This window comes from Manacus vitellinus, unplaced genomic scaffold (assembly GCF_001715985.3).
Source record: "Manacus vitellinus isolate BGI_N305 unplaced genomic scaffold, ASM171598v3 scaffold_0_pilon, whole genome shotgun sequence".
NCBI lineage: Eukaryota > Metazoa > Chordata > Aves > Passeriformes > Pipridae > Manacus > Manacus vitellinus.
Genome location: NW_021938789.1, coordinates 26,896,112 through 26,912,655, shown reverse-complemented (window position 1 = coordinate 26,912,655; position 16,544 = coordinate 26,896,112). Strand labels below are relative to the sequence as shown.

Genomic DNA, 16,544 nt, shown 5'->3' with positions numbered 1-16,544 from the left:
AAACCATATCAATAGGTAAAGGAAAAGCCACACATGCAACCAGAGCAAAACAAGGAATTCATATACCTCTTCCCATGGACAGGCAGGTGTTCTACCATCCCCAGGAGAGCAGGGCTTCATCACATGTAACGGTGACTTGGAAAGACAAACATCATCACTTCAAACGTCCCCCTCTTCCTTCTTCTTTCCCCACCGTTATATACTGAGCATGATGTCATGGTATGGAATATCCCTTTGGTCAGTTGAGGTCAGCTGTCCTGGCTGTGTCTCCTCTCAACTTTTTGTGTCCCCCCAGCATCAGGATGATTCAAGAAGCAGAAAAGGGCCTTGATGCTGTCCAAAGCACTGCTTAGCAATAACAAAACCATCTGTATATTATCATCATGGTTTTCAGCACAAATCTAAAATGTAGCCCCATACTAGCCATTGTGAAGAAAATTACCCCAGCCAAAACCAGTACAGTAGGCAAGTGGGTTGTGAAGGTGGTAATCCTTGCCTCTTCTTGAACCCCCTGACAAGCAGTGCTTTTTGAACAAACCTCAAAGAAGAGGTCACAGGGATGTCGATTTATTATTCTTATTGTTGTCGTTACTACTATTATTACTACTATTTTTTTCTTACATTTTTTGGTTGTAAACTGTCTTTAACCCACAGTTGGGTCACCTTTGAACCCAAAGACAGAGGAAGAATTGGTTTCTAGAAATATGAATACATGGTATTGCGGGCTGCTTCTGGATAGTTGACTGCTACGCAATCTCTGATGGGAGATACTCTGAAGTGTTTTTATGTATATGTGTGCCCAAACTTAGCAATGTTAGTGCCTGGGGGCTGCTTCTAGGGCTGATTCAGAACCCATAGTTAAGAGCTCAAAACTCTTGAAAAGTATGAGTGGGGAGAGTGCTGTGGGGAAATTACTGTTTGAGTGATCAATATGATAAGCAGTTTGGGGATTAAAGTTTGTATCATTCATGTTTTGATAATATTCCTTTTGTTTTCTAGGTATTACTTACAGGGTAATACATAGAATTATGAACTCAGTTCATAATTTTCTCAGCCCATGTGAATACCTTCTCATGTACAGGATATATAACTTCAATTTTTTGTGATTTCAGTATGTGTTGTGATAAGATAGTTAAAATAAAAGGTGCTGCCACCACAAACTGATCAAGAGCAGACTGATGCAAAGGGAGTTTAAGCACTTAGATTTAATTTGGTTAATCCTGTAGATACATCCAAGTTACATGGATAGCAACTAAACTCCTCCCACAAGTCTTGTTTTTCTTTTATAATTCCATTTGCCACCCACAAACCAGGAATATCCAGAACTGCTTCTCACAATCAGCCTCTGGAAAGGTGTATCAAGGGGATTAGTATGAAAGTGTAGATATTTTTTGCAATGGGAGCAGCTGTACGAAGGTGCTGAGAAGAAAATAGTAACAAAAAGCCAAGAGCAGATTATTCAAGTCAGCTCATGAGTAGCACCAGGTCTAAGGCTCACCACTGCTCTCAAGCTTCAGTGTTGGAAGTTTGGGGTTTCTGTTAATGGTTGAATATAACCTAGACACCACAAGAAGCATTAGGATGTCCTGGTGCTGATGTGGCCATTCCAAAGCTTGTAAGCCTTTTGTACACTCTTTGCATCTGTTATTAGTGTGATGTATCAAATGCTTTTTCCTGAAAGAGGTAACTGTGGCATGTATAAATAATTTTATTCACAATAAGCATTAGTTGAAGTGATTTATAAAGCTTGGTGATTTATCATGATAAAATGGCAGCTGTGGAAATTTTGGGTTTGGCTTTGTCCTTGTTGTGCTTTCTGGGTTTGATGTGGTTTGTTTTCAGAGTTGTGGGTTTGGGTTTTTTTGGTGTTTTTTTTTTTTTCAGTAGGTACTTTTTTCAGGTGTATTTTGTTATTCTGGCTTGTAAAGGTCTAAATTTATTTTTTCCTTTCTTAGAAAGCTCAAATAGATCAAGCAATTTTTACTTTGCTGCACTGTCACGAAGTTTAGAGCTCTGAGGTTGATGGAAGTGAAGAGATGCAGCCTGCTTGTGGTTCTGGTAGTTCTCAGAATCAGTTTAATGGAAGTGCGTGGTGAATGTTGAATATACTGATGCCAGTCATTTAGAGCGAGTTGCATGTGCACTTCAGCTCACAATTGTACTGATTAAGACTTAAATGTATCTCTGCAAGACTCTCTCTTGAAAGACTAAATAAAGAAATCCCAAGGCTGAAGGGAACACTTTGTGATCTATCTATCTATTTATTTAATGGAAAAAAGAACCCTGAAGTAATTTCCTGTAGAGGAGTTGTTAATGATTTTTAAGATGCTCTGGAGTTTTTTGTTGTGTATTTTTTTTTTTTTGTTCAGGGGAAGAGGGGTGTGTGCATAATTTATTTAGTTGCTTTGTTCCTAATTTCAAAGCAGACTGACATATCATGTTCTTCAAAGATGCCTTGCATCAGGAGCATATGCCCAACCACAAATACCAGGAGTCTTTTAATACTCCTGACTGCAGTGAGTCTTTACAGTAGAGAGAGTTACCAGATGGTCCTGGTCAAAAATGTGGATATCGAGAGTAGATCCTAGGAAAAAAAAAAAAAAGAGATTTCCATGAGGTCAGTGTATTAGGAAACCTGGAAGCCCAGGTGATAGTTCAGTATTATGGAACAGCTGTGGGTTCTGCATTCCTGAGAAATGAAAGAATGTTGTTAAGGAGGTGCTGATATTAGCGCAGAATTGTTTAATTATGGTACAGAAAAGGAAATTATGGTATTTCTATAACACTTGTAGTGTCTTCAGCAATACCACAGCAAATCTGCAGTTCTTCTTTCCTTTATAAAATGCTGGATGAACTTGCAGGTTTGCAGCAGTAAGGGGTAAAGTTCTAATATTGATGACATTCAGTGGGATACACAGTCAGTAATTGCACAAAGCAGTCTCAGAGCAAGGATAGTTCCAGTAGGTATCATTTTGTTCCCAAAGAAAAGTACAGCTTAGAACAGACCTAGTACAAAGGAATTCACTTTGGCAGGCCCTATCTATGGTTCTATATTCATATTCTACTGCTCTACCTTCCAGTGCTTTGAGGGGCAGCTGAAGGAAATCCCTTTGCTTTCTGACACTATGAAAAAGTATTGGATAGTCTTAAAAATTCAGAGCAGGCTTTTCATAAAATGAAAATTACAGAAAGGAAACTTGGGCAACGTTAAGGCTGGCTTTGTAGCTCATGGGGGAGTGAAGATGGATATGACCTGTAAGCATAATGTGTAGAGTTCTGTCTACTGTTTTAAATCACTGAAGTCACCTATGTCTTGATAGACCAATAAATGTCACCATTACTTCAGTCTTGATTGTTCAAGAAGACACAAATGAATTAAGTTGCCACTTGCCATTATTTGTGTATTGCCTAAAGCAGATTAGATGAGCCTGGTTTACAAAGCTTGTATCATGCATGTTTTGGAACTGTTTGCTGGAGTGCCACATTTATATTAGTTCACTGCACACGGTTGTGCTCAGAATTTATGGATAATTGGCTGGGCTTTCAAAGCTTTCTCTAAAAATGTCTGCACACAATTTTGGTTCAGAGTTTTCTATGATTACTAAGTGACCTTTTGTTTGGAAAATCCAACCACACAGTCCTAATAACACATGCTCAAAATTAGATGGGAAGAGAAATAATGTCTCTGTTACTATTTAGGTTATTTAATAGTGCTTAATGTCTTTATTGACACTGGAGAGAGCCTGCTTTGGGTACGTGCATGCGGGCTGCACTTAAGTTTCTACTTTTCCTGTTGGTATCTGCAAAATGAACAATGCCACATTCCCACAGAGTTGAAGATCTGGGTTTTATATCAAGCCTTAATAATATGCCTGATCAGGACATCTTAGCTCCTGCTCCAAGATAGTAAACAGACATGGTTTGGTAACTGAGCAGTGATGTTAATAGTTCTGTGATTGCTCACTTCTCCCTTTTTTCTGTGTATCACTAAAGGGGAAGCCAGAATTAAAAGAGTTGCTGTTTACTGGGCAGACCTTTTGTTGACACACAGTATTTCCCTGCAAGCTGATCAATGGTAATATTGAGACAGATAGAAGTGTAATGCTTCCTGTATACATGCAAAGGAGGATATAAGCTGTATGTCTTGTCTTGTCTGTTTTATTACTGGCATATTGATTTGTGCTGTAGCTTTTAAGCCTCCCCTCGTGCTTCCTCTCCTGCTTTCAGTCTTCCTTTTATTTCTCTTGCCCAGAAGCAGTGAAAACTTCAGGATTTGTTGACACAACCATTTAGCACTGGTATGCAAGGCTTGTTTAGAGTTTAATTGCCTGAAGATTTTGTTTTTCTATTTTTTCATAAAAATCTTTCCTCTTGCTTTTTAGATCACATTTAGATACAGTTTGTCTAGGAAAACCGTTGAAAGAATTCATCTTCTAGAGATTCCTGTCTTCTTAGGTAATGGAGATAAATCCAGGAAAATATTGAAATTTTCTTAAATGGCCTGTAAACTGAAGACTATGCAACTCTGTCCCTCCCTTGCATTCCTGTAGGCAAGAACACATTAGACAAATTAGAAAGGCAAGAATCAAATATTTGTTTATGTACTTGTTTATTCTGTTCTGTTTTCCATTTGTGTTCTGTTGACTGTGTGTCAGAAAAGTCCTGGCATAGGTCCGACTAGGAGAAGCTGTATGTGTTGGCTCTTGACTGGGAATAAATCTGTACAGCAGGGAGACAGACTTATCTTGCACGGCTGATATTATAAATGCAGTTAATGCTTCAGTGTGTTTGCAGTCCCAAACAGACTGGCATTCCTCAGGAGACTTGTAGAGAGATACTGAAGACAAAGAAGACTAATCTCAGTTCAGTGAAATTTTATGTGCATTATGGCTCTGTTTCATGCTCTGCACGTGCTTTTAGTTCTAACTGTGTATTGCTGCTAATACACAGGAACCAGCTGAAGTGATAGTCCCTGTCCTCGGCACTGGTGAGCCGCAGCTGGAATCCTGTGTGTTTAGTTTTGGGCCCCTCACTGCAAGAAAGATGTTGAGGTGCTGGAGCGTGTCCAGAGAAGGGCAACGGAGCTGGGGAAGGACAGGTCTTATGAGGAATGGCTGAGGAAGCTGTGGTTGTTTAGCCTGGAGGAGTCTCAGGGGAGACCTTATCGCTCTCTACAACTACCTGAAAGGAGGTTGTAGCCAGATGGGGATTGGTCTCTTGTTCCAGGTAACAAGTGACAGGACAAGAGGAAATGGCCTCAAGTTGTTCCAGGGAAGGTTTAGATTGTTAGGAAAACCTTTCTCACTGAAAGGATGGTCAAGCATTGGAACAGGCTGCCCAGGGAAGTGGTGGAATCACTGTCCCTGAAAGTGTTAAAAATCCATGTAGATGTGGCACTTAAGGACATGCTTTAGTGGTGGACTTGATGGTCCTGGGTTAATGGCTGGACTTGTCAATCCAAAAGGTCTTTTTAAACCTTAACTATTCTATGTTTCCTGTAAGTCATCCTGTTTGCCAGCATTTTTCGTATGCTTCTGGCTGACTGCGTATGCTAGGTGGCTGACTTTGGGTGCGACAACCTGTCTGGAAAACAAAGACTTTATTTCCACAGTAAGAGGTGGCTGTAGGTAAATGACCCAGACTTTGTCAGTGATCTGCCTGGGGCATGTCTGGTTTTGCATAAGTAATGAATGCCTTTAGGGGAGAACATGATGGGGAATGTTTGATGTGGTGTAGGGGAGGCTTTAGGATATGTATGGAATATGCAAGAGAAATGGAAATGCACTGAGGAAAATAACTACATATTTAGCTGCCACAGAGAAAAGATCCTACCAGAACAAGGTAAACATCTTTCTGAGCTCAGTCAGCTGTACCACCTGGGCTGGTTGATAATGGAGATTACACATCATCTTCATAAACCACTGCTCCTCAGAACAGAGTATTTACATCCAAGCTGTTCTAAGGGACTTGTTTCAAAATTTGTCTTAATTATAACAATTGAAACCCCCTCCATGATCCACCTTTGCAAACAAAACATTTGATTTGTAATTGAATAAGAGGCTTCAGTCAAATCAAACCCAGATGTCATCTTTATATTCATGTTGTACTGCAAATTAGTTATAAAACTTATTTTCGTCACCTTAAGGCAAATTACTTGTATTATTAGAAAAAAATTACAATTATTGTTACTATTCCAACATATTTTCATCCTCCCAGACTGACAGGCAAAAATCAGTTGTTAAACAATGCTGTCTGTTACTAGTGGCCATACAGCAGTGTCTAACTGAAAACTTTTTGTTGTACTGTATACAGTTCTTGGTCACTTTTTCACATACAGAGGCGATGGGCTTGGAGCAGCTCTGTGAGTAAGAGTCAGTTGACTAACCAGGACAGCAGCCTCCAGATCTGGGAAGAAAGCAGATGTTATGAAAAATGGGAGGAGGCACTGGTATGAGACGTGACAGATCCAAGCCCTTGTAGCAACTTAGAGCCTTCTACTGAAGACCAGTTCTGGCTGCCTTTGTAAATTACCAGGGCATCTCTCAGGTGACACTGTGTCTGTCTCGCTGTAACCACTGGCTTGGTCACCTTGCTGTTAAAATGGACTGGAGCACATCAGGCATGTGGCCATGAAATAACTGCTAGGGTACCTTGTCTCTGCTTCTACAGCTCTTTCTATATTAAAGAAAAGGTGCAGCGTTCTGTCGAACGTGTTCTGAGAAGTCCAGAAAAACATTGGCACCTGTGAAACAGTATTGGGCACAGAAGGTTTGCTCCTTGTTTCTTTCAGAGCTGTCATCTGAAAACCTGTTTATGAGAAATCTGCAAACAACACACTGTGCTATCATGGGCTTGCTCACCCAGCAGCATGTTGCTGTGTGTGTTCAGTGGTGCACAGCACCCACCCAGTGCTTCATGCTGCAGCATTTTATCAGTTAGTGACTGATCATGATTCCTTTATCTTTTTTTTTTATTATTTTTTTTATTTTTTTCCATTTAGGCAGGAAGATCCACCAAGACCTTTTTTGCTGCACTCATGCTTGAGGAGCTCTGATGAAGAAGTAAGATTTCTGCAAAAATGTTCTCAAGTCCTGGTGTATTGTCTCCTACCCTCAAAGGATGTCCAATCTGTCAGCTTGCGCATAGTCCTTGCAGAAATACTTGCAACAAAAGGTAGATCTAAGATCGGAGATGATTAACCATTTGCACCTATACAATATTAGCAGTTACAAACTTCATTATATATATCTTTATGCTCTACTTTTATGTTCTGAAATTAAATTACTTTGATAACCAGTAAGACACTTTAAATTCTCAAAATCAAGCATGTACTTACTTAACTCTCCTGACTTGATGCCAGGCTGTTTAGCACATTTTAGGATAAAACACAATTTGTCTTTTCCCATTTTCTATTTTTTTCATAGAGGAACACTTTTGCAGTTTTCCTTGGCATTATTTTTAGTGCTTATATGAATAATTCTGCCCTTTTCTATTCAGATACATAGAATCCATAGACTTTAGGATGTGTTTATAACTGAATCATGGTATTAGGTTTAGTTCATTATTTTAGACTTTGATTTATCTAGTGTGGTTTTTTTAATTGAGGGATTTCTGTTTTGCTCTTTATTTTATCAGATACACTTTATTGTGATTATAAATACACTATTCATGTTTTATGTCACTGAAGTCAAATTCAGAAATTTCAAAGTCTCAAGTATATTGTGTGATTCTGTTTACTTTGAAATTTTCATTTATAGTGGCTATAATGTCATAACCTTCAAAGCACACAGCAGAAAGAACAAAAGCACTTGGAATTTTCTAAATAGAGCTCAGCTTTGTCAATGTGCATCAATTTGCTCAATAGAACAAACAATTTTATCGGGAAGGTACATGGAATCTCAATTACACTATGTGTTCCAGAAGACCAGTTTTGTATTTTTGGATTTTTATCAGCTTGCATAAAAATTTTTGCCTTTTATCTACAATTTTCTTTTGAAAGACAGCAGTTATTCTTCAGCATAAGGATTTCGTTTTAAAATATTTTTCTTCTTCAGTACTGAAACCAGTGGTGGAATTGCTGAGTGATCCAGATTATATTAACCGAATGCTACTCAGCCAGCTGGAGTACAGAGAACAGATGAATGAACATCAGAAGAAAGACTACACATATGCTCCTTCTTATGAGGAGTTCATCAAGCTCATCAACAGCAGCTCCGATGTTGAGTTCCTGAAACAACTGAGGTATTTAATGTTTCACTGTAGCTCATTCAAAACTAAACATGCTTCTTTTCCAGCCAATTACTGAGTTTTGAATGAATTGTGATTTTTCTTTTTAATTTTAGATTTCTTTTTGTTTGGTGAAGCAGAGAGTAAGGATGATAAGCCACAACATTTGTTAGATCTCTCATATAGTCAGCGTTTTAGCTCAGTGGCAGAAAATGCATAAAAATGCTGCTTAGTAGTATACTGGAGATGGCTGTACTTTTGAAAGGTATAAATGCTTGAAAAGTAGGAAAGGGACACTGGACTCTTCTTTACAGCTTGCTTCTGCAGAGTTAGATGAAACAATATGTTGAATTTCCACTAGCATGTGTGGTTATCTCCTCATTATCTTTATGAATTATGACTGACTGCAGTGGTCTGGTGACTGTGAACTGTTGTGACCCTAGGGACACTGAGCATTCAGAACAACTTGCTATGATTCTATAACATGGAAAGAAGGGTTTGAGTTCCAGCACATTTTGCCACTGGATAAGATGTATTCTTGGACTATTGCAGGGAGGTGTTTGCCACTTGCGTCCTTCTCAAACATGTTAATGAACTCTGAAGAATTCCTTAAAGATCCAAAAAACCACCACTGAGCTCCTACATATCATGAGTTTGTTTGATCTTCCTGTTTTCTAATGCAAATAGCACCTGGTAACTTTCATACACATTCCAACCCCCATCTCATCTCTTTCTACTTATATCTTTAGTCTTAACATGAGATATTACTTGTACGTCAAACCTGCTTGCCCAAGAACCAGTGTTTTATGCTTGCCTTATCTTTATAGCTGAGCTGATTTCTGAGATATATGAAAGGATAAGGAACAAATGACTGGGAAGCAGGGAATGGAGATACTACTGTTTTAGAACCTCTCTAGATGTCCTTGAGTTGGTTTTGTTGAGCAGAGCAAAGCTTTGGAGGGCTGCTGAAGCCATTTCCAGAGTGTTTGTCCTAATCTCTTACCACCAGCCAGAACTGGCATTTCTTCCCAACTCCCTTCTGTTGCTGCTGCAGGTCAGCTTTGTCTTCTTAAATGGCTGCAGCAACAGCTGAAATACATGGGCATATCAGCATTGTTTGGTGCATTCTGTGTCATCTGTTGTGACTCTGGACTTCCATTAGAGTTGGCTTGATCAGGCCAAGAAATGGCTAACCAAGATGAAGCATGTGGACTGCATAAAAACATTGTACTTTCTCTTGTTCTTGTCTTTGATTCTGAAACCACTTGCATTTCTGAGATAGGAAAATACATTTAGGTGATGGTGAAATGATTCTGTTGCTTGGCTACTTATTGTTCATCTGCTGTAAAATTTGCTCTTTACTCTGGGACAGTGTGTCTTTCCTGAGAGCAGAAATTAGTCTCTATTAGACTCTTCCTAAAACCTAATTGACATATTTATTAGCATAATCACACTAATGGATCTGCTTGCTTCAAAAGAAACCCAACTCTTCTGTTGTTGTTGTTCAAGCACATTAATGCTCAATGTGTTCTCTTTTTAGCTGATAGGTCACTTGAAATTGTGTTCTGCAATACCAGAGAGCAGGTTTGCTTTATGAAATAGTGTGGTTTTGGCTGCACTTACATTTTAACTTTCTAGCCTATGGAGTCCAACTATCATCATTTTTGAAACGTGTTCCTCTACACTCTACAAAATGTTGATCAGTCTGAGCCTGATCAGTATTTTAATAGACAATGTCTGAGAAAATATATCGTCTTTTTGAAGAGAAATAGTATTTGATTTTGGAGGCATTGTTCTTCCCTCCTCGTTTTGTATAAAGCCAGTCTCTGAGATGGTGGTTAAAGAGCATTTCACTTTGGGAGAAAGTATTCATGTTCTATTTGGGCTCCAGCACTGTGGGAGCACTCAGAGAGAGATGGGCCAACCTGTAGTCATCTCAAATTTGTGTTGTATATTTAGCAAAGATTTCATGATTAACCAGTGACACTTTAGAGATTTGCATCAAGAAAACCAAACAGTGGTCCCTATATGGTGTACGGATTAAAAAAAAAAAAATTAGTTGTAATTCTTCATGAACCACAGGGAAAATCTATCAAGAAGGAGTTAGAGGAAGAAATAAATAAGCTGCTGTGCAATTATCACTGAGAAGCACAGGAAGCGTCTGTTGGAGTGGTGGGAATGGGGAAAATGCTTCCAGTTTTCTTCTTACAACAAATAAATTACTGGCATTGTGTACATAAATAGGTTTCCCAGTTAGATGCTATTCTGGGTAATAATCTGTTCATCAAGAATTCCTTTCCTTGCTTTTATTTGGCAGTAATTTTTCAGTGCCTATTTTAAGCCATGCATGGCATTTGTGAACTGTAAGCCTCCTCCTGTTACTGCTCATGCTGTCACCTAACATTTTGGTAAAGAACAGAGATAAGTAGTAGCAATTTTCTGTGTAGATTTAGCTTTGAGGGAAATTTATCCCAAGGCACTACAGCTGCTAGGAAGCCCATTATTTTTGTATGAAACTTTCTTGCCATACTTAACTTTGCAGATTGATTACTATCTATTTAATAAAATAAACATAAAATACCTTGCTCAATTCAAAAGGCCATGAGACACTGATAAACATTTCCTGAGACTTGACTGACCACTGTCGAGAAGGCATGGAGTCCTGGGTGCTCCTTGATGTATGCACGTGAGAGAACTCAAGAGAAGTGCCATAAGGCATCTTTCCAGACTGATTTCATTAACAAAGTTTTGCTAGGCTTTCTTGTGATTAAAACCAGGTATTTGTGGTGGGGAAAGCAGGGAAAATCCCTGGCTGGATCAGTGGAAGCCCCTGGGTGAAGGGTGTGTGTTGTTCTTAGCCAGAAAATCAGAAAAGAGAGAGAGGCTGTGTAGATCTCCTTGTAAGCAAGTGTAAAGCTCTCTGCCATGCAAATAGCTCTCCCTGAAAGGATAATAATGGTACGAGGATTTTCTAAATCTTGTTTCTCTCCTAGCTTGGAAGCATTACTTTAAGAAGAAATATTGTATTGATTTTCTGCATTTCTTTTATGACTTTTATTTTAGAACTTATTTAAATGGTGCAGGAACGACTTTTAATTTTGGAGATACTTTTGAATTTGTAGTTTGTTAGTATCTGTGGTGGGCCTCTAATGTTCGGTCACTTTATTGCTTAGCAGAACTTATCTCTGTTGTTTTTGTTGGAACATCCCTTTCATAAAAATTAATTTACTGATTTCTGAGGAGCTGTTTTGTCCTTCTTTTTTTTTCTGTCATAACTTTGTCTTCTGAAAGCTTGAATTTGTTTGGGGGGAAAAAAACAAACGAACCAGTGAAGCTTTCACAGAAGGAATCACTGTGTGGTTATCTATGAATGTCCTTCAAACCCACTCTTCATAATGTTTCATTTCTTTATTGCTTGTCATGAAGGGAGGCAGACTTTTATTCCTGTGTTATCAAGTTTTCACAAAGTGTGTTATCGCTATGTCTTTGAAGAAGAAAAAGTTAAACAGTGAAATTTCACCTTCATTTCCCCTTAGATTGAAGTTAGCATGGATTAATTGGAAGTCTGCTACAAATAAGGAAGAAAAGATGAATTCTTCCACATCAGCTGTGAAAAAAATTTACTTTGTCTGTCAGAAAAAGACTAAAGATAAAAGACACATTGAATTAAAAACATAGTTGAGAGCAAATAGTGATAAGGAAATAAACTGGTGGATAGTTTTTCTTCTGCTTTCAAGATCACCATTCTATTTATTTTGTTATTTATTATTACAGGAGCAAAAGGTATTCATGGTAAGAATTCATTGTAAGAAAGACCATTATTAATGGCTTATTATTAATATCATCTTTCACTTAAGAAATGAGGGAAGGGCATGAATATGATAAATAGGTAAGAGGTAAAAGTGGGAAGGTAGAAGTAATGTGGATGCGAGGCCATGAATGGTCCAATTTATCAAGTGCAGTCACTTCTTCAAAGTTAAATTAACACATCACATTTAAAAATTTCGTAGATGTTTGGTCATCAACACCACTAGCAGCTAGAATATTTGGAATAGACTTTAAAGGAGAAAGGGTCAAGGTCTGGCAGTGTATCTAGGCTAGTGTTTCTGTGGTGCAGTGTTGTACAGCAATCTCATTGAGTATTTACAACCAGAGCCCAGCACTTAGGAGGAACAGACTAAATAGTATCTTTGAGGATGTAACTCAGAGCATCTCCCATACTTGAGATAATACAATGAGGAACAGAAAAAAAAAGAGATGCTGTGTTATAGTATTGGTATTGAAAACATGTAAAATGATGAATGTGAACAAATGAGGGTAAATTTAGAAGGAAAAAGGTTGCAAGATAAAAGTGGAAACTACCTTCCATGTGCAGTATTTACTTGATTCTCTGTACCTAGTTTGATAAATTTGTAATATTCACAGTTACCGTACAACACCTGTTGTTGCAGTGCATTTACAGGTCACATAACCAAGACATCAGAAGTCCAAGTGAGCTACCCTGAATAATTTGGGAAGTCTGTCTGAGCAGGGAAATAGCTGTGGGACTTCTTACATGCCAGAATGCCACCCTTACTATGGGGTTGTTCTTCCTCTGGGCTTGGCAAGAACTGTGGTGGTGGATGGAAACAACCAAGATAGAGTAATGGCAAATGGAAATAGGGTTAGAAAAATTAAAGTTTTGCAAACAGATTTTCAGGTTTCAACTTGATAATTGAAGGATTTGGGTAGACTAAAGATTGCTGCAGAAAAAAGATTAATTCTGGAAGTGTAGTTGTGAGTGAGTGTATACTGTGTGTATAAAACTGTATGTCTGTAGAAAGAGCTGGAGACAATCAAAATCCTAAAAGAGTTATAGGAGGCAAGAGAAATGGAGGAAATTGAGTGATGTTGGTGAAATAAAGATTTATGTGGAAGAAGGGAAATATTTTTTAAGGATCAGAGGTTCTTTCTTAAATGGAGAAAAAGTAGTCACAGAAATAGCAGCCTTTCCAGGAGCTTCAGCTTTCATCTAGGAGTTAACTTGATAGTTAGCAAATTCGCTATAATACTTGCTTTCTTACCAGTATTGATAGCTACCAAAGTAAGTGCACTGAGAAGAATTTGAATGTTTGTTATGACCAGGTCTTTGACATTTATGAAAGGTTTAACTGACAGTAATTTTCTTTGCTGAGTGTGTAGTGCCTGTTAGTTGAAAAATCAGTTTTATTTAAAATTCAGTTCGCTAGCTGCATTAATGGTCTACTGTTATGTGTAGTATAGTTTTAGGTAATGAACATGTTTTAATTATTCCTGGAGCATAGTACTTTAATGTTTTACAAGTTTTAGTGAAATTTTTTGCTTCTCCTAAGCTGTATATGCTCCATATATGTATTGAGTCCATTAGCTGGAAGAACCTTACAGACAGCTCTTTACTTTTGAACTGAAATCCCATCCTAATTTCCTACAGAAAGCTGACATTTAATGTTTAGAGTGTGACTTTACACTGTGTTTACTGAATATGAACTATCTGTTCAGTGCCAGCAGTAGAGAGAAGAGGGCAATATTATTGTTAGTTGAATGTTTTCTTTTTGTTTCAAGATAATGTTTTTTCTCTACTTCATGTGCACATTGCTCCTTGGGTTGCAGGTATACTGAGAAATTTCTAGGTGAGAAGGAGCTGGATTGGAGCTGTTTTGATTTTTATTAATTCTGAAGTGCTGTATGAGAAACACATTGTAAAAAATTAATACCATCTTTTCTTCTTTTCTCCCTCTTCACCCTTATTCCCTACTGTTTTTAAAACTAGGTATCAAATTGTAGTGGAAATAGTTCAGGCAACCACAATCAGCAATATTCCCCAAATGAAGAGGCAGAAAGGTAAGATTCCATTTTGCTGAGTCACATCTGTTGTTTTCATTTTGAAAAGCTGTTTGAACTCCCAACATACATATGCAATCAGTGTGTGTGGGTTTTTTAGACAGATTTTAGGAATGCTATGTCTTTAGTATTTCACATGTTTCTTTTGTCTGAATCTTCCAGAAACTCCCATGGTGTGATTAGCCCCCTACCCTAAGCTGATGGATCATGAGAAAGGTCATATCTATGATGCATTTTTTTTTTTTTTTACAACTTGCTGTAGCTAGGATTTCTGGCATTACAAATTCATATGCTGAGAATCTTGTTTCCTCGTTCTTTTTCATACAATCCATTCTTCAGTTTCAGTCTGTTCTCCTTTCAAAACACAGAAGAAGGAATGGTACAACATAATTCAGTCAGACTTTATTTTGACTCTTCATTTTTTTGTTACAATAAAGAGTGCTCTTAAATCCTTCCACAATGTTTTGGAAATATCTGCCTTTTTAAAAGCACATGCATCTTATATTTGTACTTACATTTATTATATATACTGCTTTAATGGTTCTCAAAATGTAGCAAAACTATGGTATATCTTCAGGGGATGATACTAATGGCAAAGTTACAGACCAAATTTTTGCTTAGACAAATAGACTTTGTTTACATTCTAAAATAGAGCTGAATGTGCATTCCAGTAGGGTATATTGCTTATGTCAAACTAAGATAAAAGGAAAAGTAGGCGCTGGTTTTAATTCAAGTGTACATTATAGATATTGGTATTAATATTTCTCAGATGAAGGTTAATTTAATGGAAAGTCTGTTTCATAAAGTAATAAAATGAAAACAGGGAAGTTAACTCTGAGTACATTATGAAAAATCAATCTTGCTAAGCCTGTATTTCCATTTGTGCTGCCATTGGTCTTTTTGAGACAAGAATTGATTTGGGGAATATTTTTATACAGTTTAGGTTCCTACAATTAATTACTGTCTCACTCTTCTCTATCTCACTTGATTTCATCTATTTAACTATCCAGTGTTCTAAACACTGAACAGAAGATGTTTTTTCTGAAGCTACAGGTGCCTGGTACTGCAGAATAGATACAAAAAGATTATAGATCTGGTTTCACTTATTCTGTGGTGAAGTTGGTTCTGCATTTTTATGGGTTCTTGACTCCTATCCATATTTAAAAAAAAAATCCAACAGAAATTGCACTGGCCGGTCCATTGAAGTTTTGTGTTATGGTATGGACTTTTATTATTAGTTCAGCCCTATGGCAACCTTGTATGTCATTTAAGGGTTGATAACCACTGCTGGCTATGTTAGCCAGTGGGACTATTGTGGCTAAACCTTTGACTTATTAAATAGCCAATAGTTATTCACATTGTGTCTCAAGAAAAAGGTGACATTTTTTTCCTTGACACATGTGGAACAGTATGTCCAACAGAGGCATGCAATACAATCTTTTTATAGTTCACACAAATTTAGGGCAGATTTCTAAGCCATTTCAGTTATTCCACTAAGGTTTTCATCTATTAAAAATGTTCAGGCTTTATCTATGTACAATAAACTTCAAGAGGGGTATCGAAACTGTAGGGGGTTAAAATCTAGTTCTGAAGGCTGTTCTGTGTCTTGTTTTTCCTGAAGTAGATAGAGACATTTTGCATAATATGCTAATGAATCTAACATGTTCCTGAATATTAAGAAGAAAAGATTAAAGAAAAGAGCTGTGCTACCTTCCTTAAAACAAACCAAAGCCAACAAAAAAACCCTAGCACAGGTCACTGCTAACACAAAGATTGTTGAAATCTTTGGAGAACAGACAGTATTTAAATGTTACCTTTCGATATTTCTCTTTCTGGATGCTAGAGCATAATGCTACCCCTGGATTTAATGGTGAATAACTAAATGTAAGCTTTATGCAAAATGGAAGTGTGTTTCTACAGTCTTATTCTATCTTTCTCTTTTTAATCTGTTCCCCCAGTACCTAGTGCATGTCTGCAATGATGTGTGAGCATTGGTGTTGGGCGTATATAAATCTCTCCTTTCCTACTAGTAACTGAGCTCTTGCTTTTAGTGTCATAGGCATCTCTTAGCTTTGATTCCAGCTGGTGAGAGAGAGTCTTACTGGTAGCTGTTTCCTTTTTCCTGTGGCAAAGTAATGTCCTGAAAATGTAACTGCTTCATTAGTGTCTGCATGTTCAGCTACAGCCAGCTGAACTTTGGCTGGCCAGCATTCTGTTGAGCCTGATGTCCACTCTCAAACTGTAAGAGTAGAGCAAGCATAGAATAATATGTACATGGATATAGAATCATAAAATGGTTTGAATTGGAAGGGACCTTTAAGGGTCATTTACTCAAAACCCCTGTCAATGAGCAGAAACCTCTTCAACTAGATCAGGCTGCTCAGAACCCTGAGTTTGAATGTTTCCAGGGATGGGGCATCTACCACCTCTCTGGGCAACCTGTTCCAGTGTTTCACCAC

The 16,544-nt window shown here is 37.8% G+C and overlaps 1 protein-coding gene across 1 annotated transcript in view; it reads left to right on the top strand.

Annotated features, from left to right (window-relative positions):
- SNX25 (sorting nexin 25) overlaps positions 1-16,544 on the top strand; it is a 63,021-nt gene that overhangs the window by 10,120 nt on the left and 36,357 nt on the right. Inside the window, exons 3-5 of the mRNA XM_029960554.1 lie at positions 7,001-7,173; positions 8,055-8,241; positions 14,015-14,085. Coding sequence (XP_029816414.1) covers positions 7,001-7,173; positions 8,055-8,241; positions 14,015-14,085 — 431 coding nt within the window. The remainder of the gene's footprint in view (positions 1-7,000; positions 7,174-8,054; positions 8,242-14,014; positions 14,086-16,544) is intronic.